Genomic DNA, 20,083 nt, shown 5'->3' on the forward strand with positions numbered 1-20,083 from the left:
TTCATACCTAGGGGCAATTTTAGTACGGCTGATTCACCTGACCTACTTGTCTTTGGACTGTGGGAGGAAACCGCAGCCCCCGGAGGAAACCCACACAGACACGGGGAGAACATGCAAACTCCACACAGAGGACGACCCGAGACGACCCCCAAAGTTAGACTACGCTGGGGCTCGAACCCAGAACCTTCTTGCTGTGAGGCAACCGCGCTAACCACTGCACCACCGTGCCGCCCTGTGTTGCGATTTTGTTAGTGAAAATTACCTCTTTTTTCAGTTAGTTAATTTTCATCTCTTGTATCATTCCAACTGAATATCAGAAATACAAGACAGTGGAGAGACAACTTCTGTTAAGATGTGATTAAGTAGTAGGTTAACCATCGTAACAGTCAAGGGTACTTTGGGGCACCCCAGTGGCTCACCTGGTAGTGTGCCTACCACATAAGGCTGAGTCCTTACCGCAGTGGCCTTGGTTCAGTGGGCACGGTGGCCCAGGGGTTAGCAGTGTTGCTTCACAGCAAGAAGGTCCTGGGTTCGAACCCCAGGCCATCCCAGGTCCTTTCTGTGTGGAGTTTGCATGTTCTCCCCTGTCTGCGTGGGTTTCCCCCGAGTTCTCCGGTTGCCTCCCACCATCAAAAAGACATGCATGTTAGGGTTAATACTCCTGCCTGTGCCCCTGAGCAAGGCAATGCAAAGAAGAACTGGAGTTGGTCCCCGGGTGCTACTGCTGCCTACTGCTCCTATACAATAGAATGGGTTAATGCAGAAGACAACTTTCATTGTAACCAAACAACTGTATAATGACAAAATAAAGTGGCTTTCTTTCTTTCTACTTTGAAACTTAACTTAATGTTACGTATAATCCCAGTATATTCTATGCACTGCAAAAGTGCCACGTCAAAACTGAGAAGAGATTTAGCATATCCAAATAAGAAGATCCTGAACGCAAGCGAAATTATCTGTCCGTCCATTAACGATATTTCAACTGGTTTCAAGATTTTTTTTTTTTAAACAAGATAATCATTCATAAATCATGATGCATACATAGTCTTGCATTGCTTTTGATGAGGGGGTCATTCTAGAAACAAGATGATGAGATATATTGTTTCCATGTGAGACTGTCGGACCTGTTCAGATATCCCGTTTTCGCAGCGTACCACATTAAGCTGCCTACGTTGTGCATCGAAGCCGTTCATCATCAATCTTCCACGAGTCTTATCGTGAGGATATAATGGACATATAATGTAGAACACTTATTGTTATCAAGATTTCGATATTATTGATTCTCTCGAGTAACTGGGTCTTGTGAAGGACTCCATGACTGCCTCCTCGAAGGCTATTGGAAATAACACACCATACAGGATTCTGGGGGTGGTGGGGGGGCGATACAGATTTTGAAAAAAGAATGAAAATCTGATCATATAATGATACAGGGCCGGTTTTGACCCAACGGTGGAGTTCCCAAATCAAGGGGATTTCGTTTCATGTGACCATATGCAGTTACAAAATCAGCTTGGGGTCTTAAAGGATTTAACCGAATCAGTGTTGCGTGCCTGAGGGAGGATCTTCCAGTCCTCCCTGGTGACGTGGTCCAAAGGAACCTTCTCTCTTTGTGCTTCCTGCAGAGCGTATAGTGTTGAAATGTAATGCCTCTTTATTCAACACGTCTCCCCCCCCCCCACCCCCCACCCCAAGGGAGCAGCGCTCACCACAAACAACTGCATAATAGCTCCGTATGTCTCTCACCATTAACCTTAATTGCTCTTGGCAGAAAAGGACGGCGATGCAAAACACAGTCGGATACCACAGCAATAATTGTACTATTGACCAAATTGTCAGCTGAGAGCTACTGTCCTCGATAACAAAGCCATGAAACGTTAAGTAGAGCCCCGTTGCGGCCAACGTTTTCCCAAAGACACTGAAATAAAACGATAGAGGGTGGAGGAGCAGCCCGTCCCGAATCCAACCTGAAGGTCGGCCATAACTCATCAGGAGTGAAATCACCCCAGTATCGTTTGCTGAACGGGGTGGGTGGTGTCAAATAGACCTGACTCTTTCGTAATGCATACCAGCAATACCTGGCTTATACTGACTTGTACTTTAGTATAACTGTTAAAGTATATTAACGACACATCTTAGTTACCGTATTTAGGTAGGTATTGTATTAATGGATAGCTGTTCATTGTTCTACAACACCAATAGTTTTGATCTAAGCTTAGGCAAGCCCCCCCCCCAAAAAAACCAATCAGATGCCCTGACCTGCAGCCTTAGCTGCAGCCAAGGGCGTATTAGGTGATGCATTTGGTATGCACTGGTATTGCAAAAACTGCTAATACCAAACTGTATAGACTTGGAGGCACTCCGAGAAATGTGAATTAATTTGAACGATATGTTTTGATTGCATTCTCTGTCGTCCAACCATTTTCAAAAGCGAGCAGCGCCATGCTGCCAGCAGCAGATGAAAATGAACCACAGCATATCAATACATGGACAACAATCTCAGAAAACACAATTTATTAAACACAGCCTATATGGAGCCATGACGGGTTCCCTCTGCGTTTCTTTGTGCCTGTGGTTAGCAAGCCAGACACAGGGGTGCCTCAGATCTGAGTGCTTTCAGAGGCTCGTTTTTCAGCTGTCACCTTCCCGTGCTCCGAAAGATTACCCTCAACAAGCCGCACTGTCCAGAGCTATCAGGCCCACACAGGACACACGAGTAAAACAGTCTGTCTCTGGAGGGCAACAGCTCATAACTCAAAGATACTGGTGTCCCTGTCAATAAAATAACATATAAAGAAGATCTGGCTTTAATGAATGTGCCTTCAAGAGAAATATATTGTCAGGTGAGGCTTTCGATGCAGCTAGACCTTAGGAATGTGCCGGGGCTCTCCCTCTCACCCATCCCTCCCCCCCTACCCTCGGCCGGCCTATTGTGCACGGTAGGAATGCTTTTCAAAGAGCCACAGCCTTTGCCACGGTGAGGGATGTTGGGTGTCGACCCTTTTCTCATTTAAGGTGAAAGGAGAGATGTTCTTGCAGCCATGGCAGAGAGCTGCAAAGTTGCTCGCTAAAGAGAAAACGGGGCGGGTTTTTTTAAGTTTTTTTTTTTTAAAGAAATTAAGGTTATGCCGGAGGAGGAAAAAAAAGTTACAAGACAGCATGAATAGCCTCGAGGCAGACTCTGTTAACTGCATTGTTGAATTATTATGATAATATCGCATTTCCATGTGGATTATAATAATACTAGGGATGAACGCCGCTCAGAGGTAGAACATTCAGCAATGTGACTAATTACAAAGACCAAAATTATTCCTCTTCACAAATGGTAGGCAATTATCTCTCACATATTGCCATGAGAGTTGATATGAAAACGAATTTAGAGGGGTTCTGAAATGCAACGGAAAAGCTCCGGCTTATTGGGGAATAGTTTCCTCTAGATAATGAAACAAGTTCCCGAGTACGTCGCTGTTTAGAAGCCCATCAAGTACTTTGAATGACCATTAGGGTTGTGCGGGATATATATATATATATATATATATATATATATATATTGGGGGCTGTGCGGTGGAAAATGAGATACTATCCCCTTGTTCCATATTTGACATTGTATTTTCCTTGGAGTCTCCTCTCGAGTCTGTCGAAGAGGCGGTACCATTTCACAAAAGCTATGTGAACCGCTGGCCATGATTTTGAGTTGGACTCACTTTTATAAAACTTGCGACATGGTTCCAGTCATTACCACCACCCCGCTGATTTATTTCCTCCGGTTTATTACCGTATTCCTTTCTGTCGAGTCTTGGCAGTAAAACACCACATTGCAGGGTGTGTCTGCGCTCTGTTGCTGAGAAGGGGGTGGTCCGGCTCAGGACCTTGTATCCCATTGGTCCTCGCACTCCTCTAAAATACCAATACCTGGATCAGGTATTGAGGAAAAAAGTCAGAGAGAAGACGGATAGCGCCTTGTCAGTTGTGTCTGCCACATCTCATCAAGGTTTATTTTTTTAAACCTTCTAAGTATTATCGAGTTTCGGTTTTCCAACCTGCCACTGCATAATCACTGGGGAATTAAAAGAGAGAAAAAAAAGGTGAGTGGTGCATTTCAAGTAAACTGAGATTTCCATGCACAGGGGAAGGATCCTTATTTCTCGGCTACTAAATATGTCCGATGACAAGCTTGTCTTTACCAACAGCCGTATCGCTCATTACCTAGCAGTAACCTTTTGCAAAAACAAAACATAGCTGATCGTTTAAGTTATTTGAGAACCTAAAGAGTCATGCTTAACATCAACTGAGACTTGGAAGAACTAAAAGTTTTCAGGGTGGGCAACTGTGACAGAGTCATGTGGAGTTGTGTGCAAGTCTAGGAGTGTGATGGAGGGTAACATATGGGAGGAGAAAAGCATATGTGTAGGTATGTTGAGTGAAGAGCCAGCCAGTGTTGAGTTGGTGTGTTTCCCCGTGAGGGAAACTCTGAAACAGACAGATAGAGAGGCTGGCTGGGGTGGTAGGCTCGGGGTGGGCTGTAGTCGGATTGCATAAGTGATGACTAAACAGCCACTCAGCTCAGGGCTGTGCTTGTTTGCCAGACCCAGGATGTCAACTGCGGCCTGAAGCCCCTGCAGCCAAAGAGGAGGGCAGGCCTGGTCTCGCTCAGGCTCTGGTTCAGACTCAAAAACAAGCACAGGGTGAGACCTGGTTCCAATCCCTGTTTCAATTTCTTTCCGCCCCCTCGCCCTCCCGGGCTTCCTCATAAATCATACAGTCCCATGCGTTCACTCTGCACCAGGTGCACGGGTCAGGAGCTTAACATAGGAAGTGAAGTTTAAGGCCTTGCATAATAGAAGTGCTGCTGCGGAGAGTACATAGGAGCTTATCTTGGCATGTCTCGGTGGGAGAAACAGGAGAAACATCAAATGCCGGGATCAGAGTTGAATAAAGCTGTGTGACTTTTTCTACATTTGACATTTTTTTTGTTTCTTATTTCAGACAACTGTTTCGTCCTGTCTGCAAGAAAATTCCATGTGTTCCATCCTTCATTCCACCGGAGTCTGTGTCTCTGCTCAGCCAGATTTCAGTGGTGTGAAGTGTAGGAGACATGGGGATATAGCTTCGTAAGATAATATTGAGAATATCAGAGATCATCTGGGTCCGAAGTCAAGCCAGCGATGAAAATTGTTCCGACCTAAGTTGTATCTTTTAGGTAACACTACTGTAGTATGACTTCCATTTCTGAAACAGGTAAGAGGTATTGCGTGTATGTTTGTGTGTTCATGTATTTATCTATACTTGAGACACAAAGTGTATAGCATAAGTCACAATGATACTGGTACAACAGTGGAAAGTGGCTCAGTGATATGAATAAATCTGACCTTGTGAACTGTGTCTTGTCTTTCTACATATGCAACATTGCCCGGTACACCACCCCACACCCCAATAACTGCTCAACCCCAGAACATGATTTTTTTCATTATCCGACATGCAGAAATCAGACATGGCCCACACAAATAACCTTAACGGTGAAGCAAACAAAAACTCGCTGTGGAATTGGGAGGGTTTGCCAAGTTTCATTATCAATTTCAAACATGCCGTCACTCTCTAACCCATACCATAATGTCTTTAAACGCGTTTCTTCCCGTTCAAGGGATGCAACGCCGCTACGTCCCTGCACCATCCTCTCTTGTAGCACACATCCAAGAACGAAAAGGCAAATACTATTCTTTAATGTATGCTGTTGTGAATGCTCTGCCATTGCATGCATCTGTTGTGCCTGGGGTCTTCGTTTAATATTCCATTTTCAAACCGCTGCACGTGCATCACGCCACACAGTGCGGCGTGTGACAGATACACATCCCATATGCGGTTTTTGCTCTGTTATAAAAAAAAATTTTGTGAAATTTCAAAAGAATTTCAAACGGCTGTTTAGCTGCAGCGTCTTTCAACTAGCTCTAGTCTGCATAAAGCCTTTCAGCTCAATAGAGGCTTGGAATAAAACAAGAGCAGTGTATGTAGATGTTTGTGAATGCGTCACGTCGCTGGTGGGATCTGTTTTGTTTTGGTTGCTTCCAATCAATTTCCCTTTGCAGACCCTTTTGAAAATGAAGCAATAGTACCAAAGAGCAGAGCATCAAATATCTGGCCCATGGTGATGGTTTGTGGGTCCTCTCATATAAAGATAGATGAACTCTCTTACTCTCATTGACATGGCGTGCATTTCCCCCCCCAACTGTTCAGAAAGTATTTGAGTTTCTAAACAATGACAGGCTTTCATGTGCACTGCTTTTGCACAGGGAGCAACGCCGGCCTGTCACGCATTACTAAAACACTGTGGAAAGTGGAGCCACTGTGCAAGTCGAGATATCATTGGGGGCGACGCTCCCATAACTGTCTTGCAGTTCAGAAGACTACAGTGTAATAATATACAATAGATGTGGGTATTAAGCCTTGTCGTGCGTGTTGTTGCCTCAACAAGTTTGTAATTACAATATGATCCTTGTAATTCTGTGCTTACATGTACTATTAAGGAGCAAATAAAAGCCAGACGGTAAACACATAAACAAACATCCCCATTCTTATCACCATATAAACATAAGTGAATTTGGTCTGTGATAAGAAAAATAAACCACTAATTAATAAATCCATAATTACATCAAAACGTGATAGGCTTGAGTGTTCCAAAGGACGGTTGGCTGTGAAAACAATTCCACTGTTGATATTTCAACAAATTCCGGATCGTCTGAATCTTTTGAAAACAAACTGGCAATAATTTGCATAACTGGCCATCGCAGTGGAAAACACTTCACGACGGGACATGAGAGCCGTTGAATTTATCGTCTTTACGACCCCTCTGCTCCTCACATCGACCGTAGGGGAGGACACAGGTGAGAGCAGAGGTTCTCGCTGCACCCGCATTTACATTTAAATCTTAACAGGACTTCATCGGCTAGCATGCCGACAAGTCAAACACAGCTGTCGAGTGTTAATGTACAGGTTGCTCTGTTCCCCGATGTGAAACGCTGATTATGTAGTCTTTATTTTTCACAGCTTAGGAGGATAAAATGACAGCTCCACAGCACACGAGTAAGATGTGCTAATTGACAGCAAAAGCCGTGCTGCCATAGTCTTGTGTAGCATAGCACTAAGCTTCTATAACTGCAATTACTACCTGCCATGACCGTCCTTGTAAGTGCATAGGGGTAGTCTTCGTGCTGCACTACACAGAAGGTGTCTGCTGTGATGAATAAAAGCTACCTATTGCTACAGTGCAACTGGGCAAACAACTGCTGTTTCCTTAAAGATCATAGTCGGTGTACCAGTATAGTTGGTATTGTCTATTCTGGCCCTTCAGTGGCAGAAGACATCGGAAGCCATCAGGTGGAGCGTCTGGTGGAGCTGCTGACGTCTAAGGAGTGTGAGAATCTCCTGGGAGCTCTGTCTCACCTGGAGGAGGACATCTTCCAGCACCTCCAGCGCCTGTCACCCGAGAACAACCAGCTAGACCTCAAATCTCGAGTCAGGAGAGACACCTCTTTTGCTGCTGGTAGGCACTCAGCCATCATCGGACATGACCTTTGTCACTTTAGACACTTAATGTCATTTATCTGCTTTTTCCCAAGGTGTTACAAGTCTGGCGATTCGAAAATGAAAAGACCAGAATGTTCTACTAAATGCCAGAAATTGGCATTTAGTAAATGTGTGCTATGGAGTGTGTAAAATGGGCAAAAAATTCAAAGAGCATTTTCAAGTCATTGCCTGCGAGAGCCAACCAAGGGATAAAATCAGTCTGTTTTTTCCCCATGCCTGACTTAGTGTGATGAGGTTCGAGCAGTGTGGCGACTGTCAAAAGCCTGTCTTGTCACAGGGCCATATGTTTTGTGTTTTCTAGACAGGGAGTCACAGTGCCGAATGGCCCTGACAGACTGGCTGCTGAAGAACGGTGAGCAGATCTACTACGACAGGCTCGCTCGTGCCCTGCAGCACATCGGCAGGACAGACATCGCCGTTGGTGAGAAACAATAAGCTAGGAGAGACGGGGAAACGATTAATGCGTTACAAATTGCAACAGCATTTGCGATAACGTATTTCTGTCCATTTTTGCACAGGATGGTTTTATGCGGTGCTAAGAATGTCTCGGGATTCTAGTTGAACTAATTTCGTTTCTGTGTACAGTAGGGTGTTGTTGATTACAGCAAATCTCAGGAGCAGACACCATAGCAAGAGTATGAGTAGAGTCCCTCGACACAGGGAAATTGGAACAAGGGCTCATTTTGTGCACACTGTAGTGTATACTTTCAAAATTGGTTTATTTCAGTCAAGTAGCCCTCCTCAAAACTTTTACAACACTGTATAATTGCTTCATTACTTTGAGATTTATTTTAATTAGAACTTCAAAAGTGGCACATTTTGCACAATGCCGGTCGCTGGCATGTGCTGTGGTCTGTTGTGGAAGAAGACTCCACAGCCCAGTGGCGTTGGATGGAGGGAGGTGTAAATGATCTGACAGAAGACTCGGTGGAGCTGACACCAGCCTCAGAACAAACCATCTGCTCCTTTCATCAGCTGTGTTGGAGCAGGAAAAAGAAAAGTGGGGACGGGCAGACATGAGTTTTAATATTGGGAAGAGGGAGAGACAGTGGTGGCAACTCACTGAAAGCTGTAAATGCCTTGAAAAGAGGGGGTGAGAGGATGCTCAATGCAGTTATTACCAGACACTGGGTCTGAGTTAGGAAAGAAATTAGCACCATCTGTGATTTGCAGTTCATTTAGTCAAACTCAAGGAACAGCATTCATTTCTGCCGGACCAAAGTTTGCATGATAAAGAAAACTGCTATATTTAACTTTAAATCAATCAACAACAAAAAATCATAGGTCTGATGCCATGTCTATACACAGAAGTGGGGAAGAACATCAACCAGGACAAAACCCTGAGTCTGAAACGCTATGTTGAAGACTACCACAAACACGGGAGCAATTACAAGATCCCATCAGCCCAAACGGAGAAAGAGAACCATCGGTTTGTCCGCCAGAAGGCCCAACGCAGAAAAGGTACGGTCATTTTGCAGAAAAGGTACAGTCAAAGAAGGCTGAATCAGTTCATCTAAATATAACATTTATTAACAGATATGTTTCATCACTCGACTGACACCTTCAGTCTCAACTGACTGCAGGTATCCCCACCCTTATAGACAATACAGTGGCATAACGACTGAAACCAACGACCAGCTTCATATGCAAATATGGGTGTGACTATTAACTAGAGCTTCAATGGCCATGTGTACTATTCTCAGAGTATTTGGGAATGTTTGCAATCACAGCATTATATGATGGCCCTCCCCTCGATTCAGGGATGGTCGTTCCCTCTTCACATAGATGGCCTCTTGACTCCCTGTTCAAACCAGCGGCCCCCCCTATCAAGGATGTGCACATCCTCATCCTTGAAAGAATGGCCACTGGTCTGTAGATGGGTGTAGACTGTGGAGTCCTGGCCCCTTTATAAGGGGTGGGGATACCTGCAGCCAGTTTATAGACTGAAGGGGTCACTTGGTTGAGTGATGAAACGTATGCCAATACATGTTGTGTCCAGATGAACTGATTCAACATTCTTTGATTTTCTGACCTGAGCATGCAACAAGACAAAAGGTACGATCCTTTTGCAGAAAAGGTACGGTCACTCTGTGGTGCACGATCCTGTCTCTTACAACACACATCGAACACTTACAGCTGCAGTTGCAGTCACGCCAACTGTGCTAGTTTCATTTCAAACACGGCTTCCCGTACTTTAATGGCTGCTGCTGTGACAACTTCGGGGGGCTAGCTGTTTATGACCTCTTTTTTTTTTATGTGTGCACACCACTTTGAAGAAAACATTGTTGGACAATGTTCACGTAGGAAGTGTAAAAGCCATAATATGCTTTAAATAAATTCCTCGTACCTCCTGCAGGACTGTTGCGACAGTAAAAAAAATGTCCTGTTGGTTCGGGTGGCTAAAGCAAACAGCAGACATGTGTGGCCTCTAACCTGCCCAAATATTGTGTTTCACAAACCATGTCCTGCAGAGTAAATGTTAAGTGAGGATATTTAGGCTGTCCCTCCGGAGACTATCAGAAAGATAAATGGTGGTCATGTTTGGCTATAGCCTACATCTATTAAGTGTTTCGATGAGATACCAGATTAGATTTGGTGGCCGTGGGCATGCTTCCAACTCATTATTTCTAAACATCAACACCCTCGCTATATGAGGTGTATTTGTTCCCTGGACACCCGCAAATCCAAAAATGTAATTATCACCTGTCAGTTTCTTTTTTTCTTACTCGTTCTCTCTTGGGCACTCTAACCCAAGTTAAAACTTAAAAGGTTAAAACTTAAAAACGAGATAAGGAAACCAACAAAACAGAGGAAGCAGCAGTGATGCTCCCTCGGCTTGTGAGGTGGTGGTGTGCCCGTCCTGTTTTGGTGTCTGCGTGTGTGTGTGTATGCACGCACGCACACGCATTTTGTGCTGATAACATATCTGTATTTGCCAGTAAGGGATCTGACATGGAGCGACCTGGATCTGATCATTGAGCGGATGCCCGTCCCACAGAAGCACGGGGGGCTGCTGCACAGAGCATGGCCGCTGCTCTATGGTCTCCTGCTGGGCTTCGGGGGAACCTCGCTCATGGGTGTTTTTATCCTACTCCTAATCATCCGACTCGCTCAGAGGAACCAACTGAGCGGTCACCCCAGTGCGACAGGGGGTTCATTTGTGAGGCACCACAGCCGGTCCAGCCAGAAGTCCGTGGCAGCAGATGGGTTGTGCAGAGGGGCGGCTTGTGGCAGGCCGGCCGGGAGGTCGCGGGTTGCATAATCGGGAAGTTAGGGGGCCAAGTTCTCTTGCTAGTTAAAAAATACGAAATAAAGGTAAAGTAAAAGACAGGGGTTGTTGTTTTGTTTTATCTTGTTGTTCTGATGAAATCTTTGTCCAAAGTAACCAACAGAGCCAAAGCAAATGGTCAATACTGATTCCAGGATACCGCACGTAATTATGATAAAATATGACAAGGATAATACAGTTTCAGATAAAGTAATTATCCATGCTGTGTTTTTCTAGTGTGATAAGCATTATTGCCTTGCCAGAGGGTAGATGACTAGTTGTGTGACAGATGCGCTGGAACCCAGCCTTCACACCAAAGGTTGTTCCGGTGCTACTCTGATAGTGATGCCACTTTCTATTTCCCCTCCAAGTGACGGCAGCGTGCCCGTCTGGCGTCGAAAAACAACTAATTATCCAGCCTGGCACCCGCTTCTCCAGAGCCTGCTGATATGTCCACAGGCAATCCAAAAGACTAATAACAATGACAATTCTAGCGGACAATGAAACGCACTTGGTTATGATGGCAGCTTTCTGGAAGGTGACAAAATCCGGAGGAAATTGTGGAAAACACAGGGAAACAGGAAAATACGGAGTTAAATTTTTTCACAGGTGTGTATTATCAAGGATTCTTGCCAAAATTACATGACTTGATACATGAAATAGAATAGAAAAGACCTAATGGGGGTCTAACAACTGGCTACACTATTAACAGTCAATAAAAATTTCCATGGTACAAAAAGGTTTTCGGACATGTGCATGATTTGATTAAGAGAAAAATGTGGCTCATAACAAGGCCATCTGACATATTCTGCTAAAACGAACACTTTCATATTAGCAAGAAACTGAATACCCCTATGACACTGGAGTTTGCTCTCCTTGTTCCTCTTCTCGCTCTATCGCTACCTACTTTCTTCTTCTTAAATGAACTAATTACTTCATTGTACAAATCTGGCCTAATATGCTTCAGAAGCCAGGCAGCTTGAATTAAGACTCGCGCTAAGAAGCCATTACTGACAATTAGTCTATAAATCAACATTTAAAAAGATTATAGTGCCAAGTGAGGAGAAGTCTATGCGCAACGCTATGACCGGGCCGAGAAGGTACGGATTTGAACTTGAATTTACAGAGATTAAAACTCCGGATGATCTGGGAGGGGTGTCTGGGTGGCGTGGCGGTCTATTCCGTTGCCTACCAACACGGCGATCGCCGGTTCAAATCCCCATGTTACCTCCGGCTTGGTCGGGCGCCCCTACAGACACAATTGGCAGTGTCTGCAGGTGGGAAGCCGGATGTGGGTATGTGTCCTGGTCGCTGCACTAGCCCCTCCTCTGGTCGGCTGGGGCGCCTGTTGGGGGGGAGGGACTGGGGGGAATGGCGTGACCCGCCCATGCGCTACGTCCCCCTGGCGAAACTCCTCACTGTCAGGTGAAAAGAAGCGGCTGGCGACTCCACCTGTATGGGAGGAGGCATGTGGTAGTCTGCAGCCCTCCCCAGACCAGCAGAGGGGGTGGAGCAGCGAGCGGGACGGCTCGGGAAGAGTGGGGTAAATGGCCGGATACAATTTGAGAGAAAATGGGGGGGGGGGGATAAATAAACAAATAAATACAACTCCAGATGATCCGAAAGGTGGTAAAGTAGAAAGTACACTGGTTCACCGTCAGCATCCATAAAATATCGAATACATTTCTTGTTTTGTTTTTGTTTTTTTCTTGATTGGTCAGATGTAGGATGTATTGACATCTGTCCTGTGACATTAAACCAAGTCGGTAACAAATACAAAAAGTCACCTTACTGCAGTTTGTGTTTCACCTTCACCACAAAGCTTCCCAGGTGGCGTAGCGCGGGTCTTTGAGACTTGCGCTGCTCCTTCTCCAGTCTCCTCCTGCTGGCTGTTAGCATCCCGCAGGTGCCGACTATGACAGCTTCACCTGCTGCGGGTCTACTTGCGTCACTCTAACCAGCGGAAAAGGGAAGCCAGACTGCTGCACGCCTGAACGGCAACACGGGAACATCGTGCCAGACTGGGCCTTCGTCACGGGGTCGACAATACCCGGTACAGCCAAGGACCCACCAGGAAGCGCGTCTCAGCTAGAGGAAGAGACAGAGCTGTGTGACGCCGATACCTTCCCGCTGAGCCATACCAGACACCATTTGTTTATGCAATGTGCAATTTTTAGGCAGATTCATCCAAGCTATCTGGTGCTGCTTGTTTTCGCATATCGTTTTTTTTTTTTTTGTGAGCAATGTGCCAAACGCAATTTCTGTCGGTTCTGAAACGTCCTCGGTGAATAAAGGTTTCGGATTCTTTCATGTAGGTGCAGATGGTGCGGTTTCATCATCTGTGAAGTAGAGCTTTACCCTCACACGTGTGTGTACGGGGGGTCTGGTCCTCTTAGATGCATTTCATTTATAGAAGCACTAGAACAGCTCAAGCTGTCATCTTTAATGATTCCCGTGCAAAGGGATGAAGCAATCACAGACGCCATGGGTGAATAGAGAAAGAAGCCGACATGAAATTGACATTTACAGCAAAGGCGCAGCCAACATGTGAGTTGACGCTTTCCAGGCCCGTGCATTCTCATGTAAAGCAGGGTGTCTTTCAATTTTCCTCTTTTTTTCCCCCCCCTTCCCCTTTTGTTATTTCTTCCCGCAATTGCAGAGCAGCGGCTTATCAAACTGGATTGTCTGAGGAGAGCACATCTGTCTCCTGTCACCGGCTCAGCCCCGCATAGCGAGCCAAACGCGTGTCTGGATAAAAAATGTAGATGGACCGGGTATGATACGCGCCAAGGGGATGCTCAGACAGAGTTGTGTCCTTGATGTGCCGAGGCTGAGCATTCTGGACCGGGGCCTCCAGGGTGTGCTTAGTGTCACTAAAGGCTTTAACTTTCCCCTCCCTGCATTTGCATGTTCATTCATCCGCGGGGCCGCCGAGGTGCTCGCAGTCCCACTCAGCCATCACTCTCCCTTCGCTCAATATATGTGCTCATACATACACACACACCCATATATATATATATATATATATATATAGATCACAGGAAACAAGATCACAAACAGCACCAGCTCTTTTAAAGTCATACGTTCTGCGACCCTGAGAGCAGGATAAGCGGTCTGGATAATGGATGGATGGATGGATGGATGGACGGACGTTCTTTTAATCGCCTCAGCCCCAGCTTTCACAACTTTTCTTTCATATGGTTTCCTTTGGGGGAAAGTTGACACTTCTCCCAAGTTCTCATTGCTGATCAGTCAGCCGAGAACAATGGGTGTACAGATAAAGCCACAGTGTCATCCTGTGGCTGTGAAAAGTCATTACAGCAACCCGGGGCGAGAAGTAACAGCTACCTTGAAAATTATGAATGTGAAAATCTATACTGGGGTTTTCTGAGAAATATTCCAGAAAGGTATTCTGGTTGTGATACAGGTGGAGCAGAGCTGTCGTCTATCCGCTTTTGTCTGTACCTGTGTGCCCATGTCCCACTCAGTGTCATGTCTGTATGGCTATAGTATGCAATATAAGATAAAATGTACTTTATTAATCCCCGTGGGGAAATTCACCCTCTGCATTTAACCCATCCCATCAGACACTATAGCTAGGAGCAGTGGGCAGCCGCCGTGCAGCACCCCGGGGCCAACTCCAGTTCTTCTTTCCATTGCCTTGCTCGGGGCCACAGACAGGGGTAGTAACCCTAACATGCATGTCTCTTTGTTGGTGGGAGGAAACCGGAGCACCTGGAAGAAACCCTTGCAGACATGGGGAGAACATGCAAACTCCACACAGAAGAGAGAGAGAGAGCCTGGGGTTCGAACCCAGGACCTTCTTGCTGTCTGGCAACAGTGCACCACTGTGCTGTGGTTGCCGTGCATGTAATTGTAACTGTGGATCCATGTGTGAGTGTTTGGATGTCTACACGTATGTGTATATGTAACTATGTATGGAGATAAGTTGTATTTTAATGTACAGGCTGTGGCAATAAATTTCAAGAACTATAATTTACTGTCTAACAATTCTGGGCCCATACTCGCCCAGGCAAGTAGTAGCATCATTGAAAATGACAAGAAATACCTTCAAAATAATTCAGCAGTGGGTGGGGGGTTGGGGTGGAGTGTGTATTTCATAGGCATGGCTAATTATTAACTTGGTTTTCCTTTTTTCCTTTACAGTTAGGTTGTCAATTGTGCCAGTCTGTAGTGAACGTGAGGTAGGGACAAGACTGGTCTTCTGAGAATTTTTTTTTTTGTGTGCAATTGTAGCCTTTATTATAGAGCTAAGTGAAGAGAAACAGGAAACATGGGGTAGAAAGAAGGGGAACATGCAAAGGTCCTGCACTCAATACCAACCCAGGACAATGTAGACACTGTAGTCAATCATTTTTCACAAAGTTTCCTGGTAAAGTATCGTGAAAAGCCTCACAAGTACTACGGGACTTCACACACGTTCCGATTCATTCTTCTGTCAAAATGTGAATAAAAACATCAGTAACATCTTCTGTGACACCCATGGCTATAATGCACTATAAACATACTTATAATGCATTATAATCTGCTTAAAGCACTGTATAATTATAGTTATAAGCACTCATAAATATTTTATAACAATAGTAATAACACATAAAGCATTTTATGACTTATAAGGTCAAGGGTTATAATGCTTCATACTTGCTGGTAACTGACATTTTTTAAAAGGATCATAGTGTATTATAATTCTCATAATTTTAATACATTATAATCACTTTATAATGCCATTGTTTGCTTTAAGTGAAAAAAATATGCATCATTAAATCTATGCAAGAACTCAAAATGTTGTAAAATTAATTTATTTGTTTAACAGGTCATAACATGATGAATTGAGTACTCCAATTTGACAACTTTTTGATGAACAAATGAATGACGCACATTTACATTTAACTTATTTAAACACTAAATTGACTCGAATTATAATAACACCTGATTACTAATAATATCTACAATACCTGAAAGAATTCTGAGAGAGAGAGAGAGGGCGAGAGAGAGAGAGAGAGAGAGGGCGAGACAGAGCAAGAGAGAGAGGGCGAGAGAGCGAGAGAGGGCGAGAGGGCGAGACAGAGCAAGAGAGAGAGGGCGAGAGAGCGAGAGAGAGAGAGAGAGAGAGGGCGAGACAGAGCAAGAGAGAGAGGGCGAGAGAGCGAGAGAGAGAGAGAGAGAGAGAGGGCGAGACAGAGCAAGAGAAAGAGGGCGAGAGAGCGAGAGAGAGAGAGAGAGAGAGAGAGGGCGAGACAGAGCAAGAGAGAGAGGGCGAGAGAGCGAGAGAGAGAGGGCGAGAGAGGGCGAGACAGAGCAAGAGAGAGAGGGTGAGAGAGAGAGACAGCGAGAGAGAGGGCGAGACAGAGCAAGAGAGAGAGGGCGAGAGAGCACATTCACAGTGAAGTGGCAGAGGGTAGCAGCTCATCATCAGCTTTCATCTTTTTGATCTTTTCTTTCATCTCGATGGTCATCGCTGAGCGACTTCTGTCGATGAAAGTGGATCACTTCTCCACTCTGTCATTCCAGGGAGGCAAAGGCGCTGAACACTTCTGCCATTTTTAGCCCAGCCATCGCAGACGTCATGGCGATGGTACTCCAGTCAACATCAGCGGATTCGAACACATTGTTCATGGGCTTTCGATCTTGGAACGCTTGAAGTGCCTTCATGTGTGTTGACAGGATGCCTCTGGTGTTTCTCACTGAAGGAAAAAGGCGCCGTTAAATCAAACAGGCTACACATTTAGAAATGACATATAATCAATTGACATTACTGTCATCAATGTACTCCTGCTATTAAATCTTTTTTTTTCGTCATTTAACCATTCTTTAATTGCCCCTGAATTTGATTCGCCCATACACACACAATTTCAATGTTCTAGTGCTTCTTGAAAGTGCAAAAAAAACAACAAAAAAAACAAAACAAAAAAACAAGACAAGGCAGAACGAGGCCTACTATTAAATCACTACATGGACATAATCCGAGGGAATACCAGAGAACACAAACAACACTGTGGGGTCCAGCTGATGTGACTGTCATGTACTCACTTTTTTTATTTAGTTTTTATTGGGGAGGGGGGGATTTTCCCCCTTTTTTCTCCCAGTTGTACTTGGCCAATTATCCCACTCTTCCGAGCCGTCCCGGTCGCTGCTCCACCCCCTCTGCCGATCCGGGGAGGGCTGCAGACTACCACGTGTCCTCCGATACATGTGGAGTCGCCAGCCGCTTCTTTGCACCTGACAGTGAAGAGCTTCGCCAGGGGGACGTAGCGCGTGGAAGGATCACATTATTCCCCCTCAGCCCCCCCACCACCACGAACAGGCGCCCCGACCGACCAGAGGAGGCGCTAGTGCAGCAACCAGGACACATACCCATATCCAGCTTCCCACCCACAGACACGGCCAATTGTGTCTGTAGAGGCGCCTGACCAAGCCGAAGGTAACACAGGTAATCGATCCGGCGATCCCCGTGTTGATAGGCAACAGAACAGACTGCTATGCCATGTACTCACTTCTAACACTGCGGTGATCCGACACATCTCTGGGTGTAGGACCTTTTGCATGTCTCTGAGAGCCAACTGTTTCTTCCATTACACTTGCCCTTTTTAGGAAGACAGATCCACTGCCCCTTCTGAAGAATCAGAAAGGGCAGAGGACTCTTAGCATCCGATTCTTCAGCCGAGTCTTCTGTGATGCAGATTTGAGATGGCTTTCTTGGGGGCCTCACACCTGCAGATTCAAATGAGACCCTCTCATGGGGTCAATTCAAAGAATTAGACATTGACATACACTGGAACGTACAATTCATATGTTCTTGCTATATCAAATATTTACATGACTACTAATGATTCATATTGTGACTGATGTGGATATCTATGCTGAAAACAAGGAAGTCATTCCTTTGTAATTATACAAACTCCTCAGTAGTTTAGGGCCGGATTAAATCAAAACTCTCATGTCTGCCATCTAGACCGTGATTGGCTAGACCTTGTATTCTAGCCAATCAGTCTAGACAGCAGACATGAGAGTTTTGATGATTTAATCTGGCCCTTAGTCTCTTCAACTGAGGAGTTAAATCTGCAGGGCAAAGCATAGCCCTCATAAAGGCGAGATCAAATTTGTAAGATCAAATAGAGTGTACCTATACATACCGTATAACAAGTACCTTTACCATTCTCCATAGACAATATGGAATCTAAGTTGTCCAATAATGGAATTAAGTTGTCACTGTGTGTGAAATTAAGGCTTTGTAAACCCATCAAACCTGATTGAAGATGTGATATCATATGTGATAAGGGGTGGAAGTACAACTATGTAAACGGATGGGTGCAGACAAGAAACAATTTGCTCTTAATTCAACTTTACATGAAGAGATAGTGAAAGTAAATTATAACTAATGGTTTTATTTCTTAATTTTATCCTGTCACAAACCTGCGCCAGATGCTTCAGGCTTTTCCCTTCATCAGCTCATGGATAAAGACCTCCTTCTTTGTCAGCCGGTCCTGGAGGAAAGCTTTGTCAGATTTGAGAATTGCAATGGTCTCCTGTTGCAAGACGCATTTCTGTTTCTCAGCCTCCAGAAGCTTTTTGAGCATGATGACTTTGTGGACTGCAGTTGGCGTGCTAGGCTCTGTTAGTCGCTTTGTAATGTTGGATGAGAGCAAGTTCTCACACAGACGAAAAATAAGTCCTCTATGCAAACCATATAGACATACAGTATATTTCCCTGTTTGTTCCATTACATTCCCTCAGTTTGTCCTGTACATAACACATGAGGAGGGACTTCATTCGATTACATTCAACACTTTGGGGTGGCATTTATGTAAATTAGCTGTTGGAAGCCAAACACGATAACTAGGGGCACCAGTTTGATACGACTTGTTTTCATGGTCTGATTCAGGATGAGCACTGAAAGACAGATTCATCCTTGCTGATCAGCGAGTGATCAGCAATGATGAAGCATTATGACTACTTCACCTTATAAGTCATTGTAAAATGCATTATAATGTGTTATGACTATTGTTATAAAGCATTATGAATATTTATGAGTGCTTATAACTATAATTATAAGGCACTTTAAGCAAATTATAATGCATTATAAGTATGTTTATAATGCATTATAGACATGGGCGTCATAGAAAGTGTTACCAAAGCATCATTTCTTGATCTCCAATATGATGTATATAATCATTTAAAACATGGTGCCACATTACATATTTACAAGGAGGAAAATGATGCCCCATTTGAAAGATATTTGCCTATATAGCTCATGAATGACGTTATGGCGACAGGAATGGGTGCAAGTCCATGAATACTGGGATGGCATCCATCGCTTTTACCTGTGTCCCCATCCATAGGGTTAGTGGTTGTGTCAGGAAGGGCATCCGATGTAAAATTTTGCCAAATCACTCTGCAGATTGACAAGACCATAGTGGCTCGCTCAAGACCTGGGTTAACAACGACCGCCATCAGTGCTGTGCCCTCACAGGGTACCGATGGAAACTATCAAATCCGTTGTGGCGACCCATGGAAACCAGGGAACAAGCCGAAAGAAGAGGAAGAAGAATAAGAAGCTCAAGAACGAAGTTACCACCTACCACTGACTCTTAAGTATACATTTAAGGCGTCCGGGTAGCGTGACTGTCTATTCCATTGCCTACCAACATGGGGATCGCCGGTTCGAAGCCCCATGTTACCTCCGGCTTGGTCAGGTGTCCCTACAGACACAATTGGCCGTGTCTACGGGTGGGAAGCTGGATGTGGGTATGTGTCCTGGTCACTACACTAGTGCCTCCTCTGGTCAGTTGGGGCACCTGTTCGGGGGGAGGGGAAACTGGGGGAAATAGCATGATCCCCCCCACACACGCTACGTTCCCATGGTGAAACTCCTCACTGTCAGGTGAAAAGAAGCGGCTGGCAACTCCACACGTACTGGAGGAGACGTGGTAGTCTGCAACCCTCCCCGGATCAGCAGAGGGGGTGGAGCAGAGACCGGGACAGCTCGGAAGAGTGGGGTAATTGGCCAGATACAATGGGGAGAAAAAGGGAGGTTTGTTTGATTTATTTTGTTGTGGTACATATATTACCAAGTTGTGTAGAGCTGAGAGTTTTATCGAAAAAATGTGGGTTGCATCAGTTGTTGGAGAGTCACACAAATATATCAGTAATAGACTTTTAGCTCAGTTGTCATTTGCACAGTGTGTCCTCCTCATACTGCGTCAGTAATCCCCCCAC

General features: G+C 45.0%; 1 protein-coding gene across 1 annotated transcript; it reads left to right on the forward strand.

Annotated features, from left to right (window-relative positions):
* The first annotated feature begins 6,805 nt into the window (after positions 1–6,805).
* LOC130108358 (transmembrane and death domain protein 1-like) lies at positions 6,806–10,840 on the forward strand. Its single transcript, XM_056275265.1, has 5 exons — positions 6,806–6,875; positions 7,343–7,534; positions 7,880–7,999; positions 8,887–9,039; positions 10,518–10,840. The coding sequence occupies exons 1-5, from the start codon at positions 6,806–6,808 to the stop codon at positions 10,838–10,840; spliced, it is 858 nt and encodes a 285-aa protein (XP_056131240.1).
* Positions 10,841–20,083: the final 9,243 nt, after the last annotated feature.

Source organism: Lampris incognitus, chromosome 2 (assembly GCF_029633865.1).
Source record: "Lampris incognitus isolate fLamInc1 chromosome 2, fLamInc1.hap2, whole genome shotgun sequence".
Taxonomy (NCBI): Eukaryota; Metazoa; Chordata; class Actinopteri; order Lampriformes; family Lampridae; genus Lampris; species Lampris incognitus.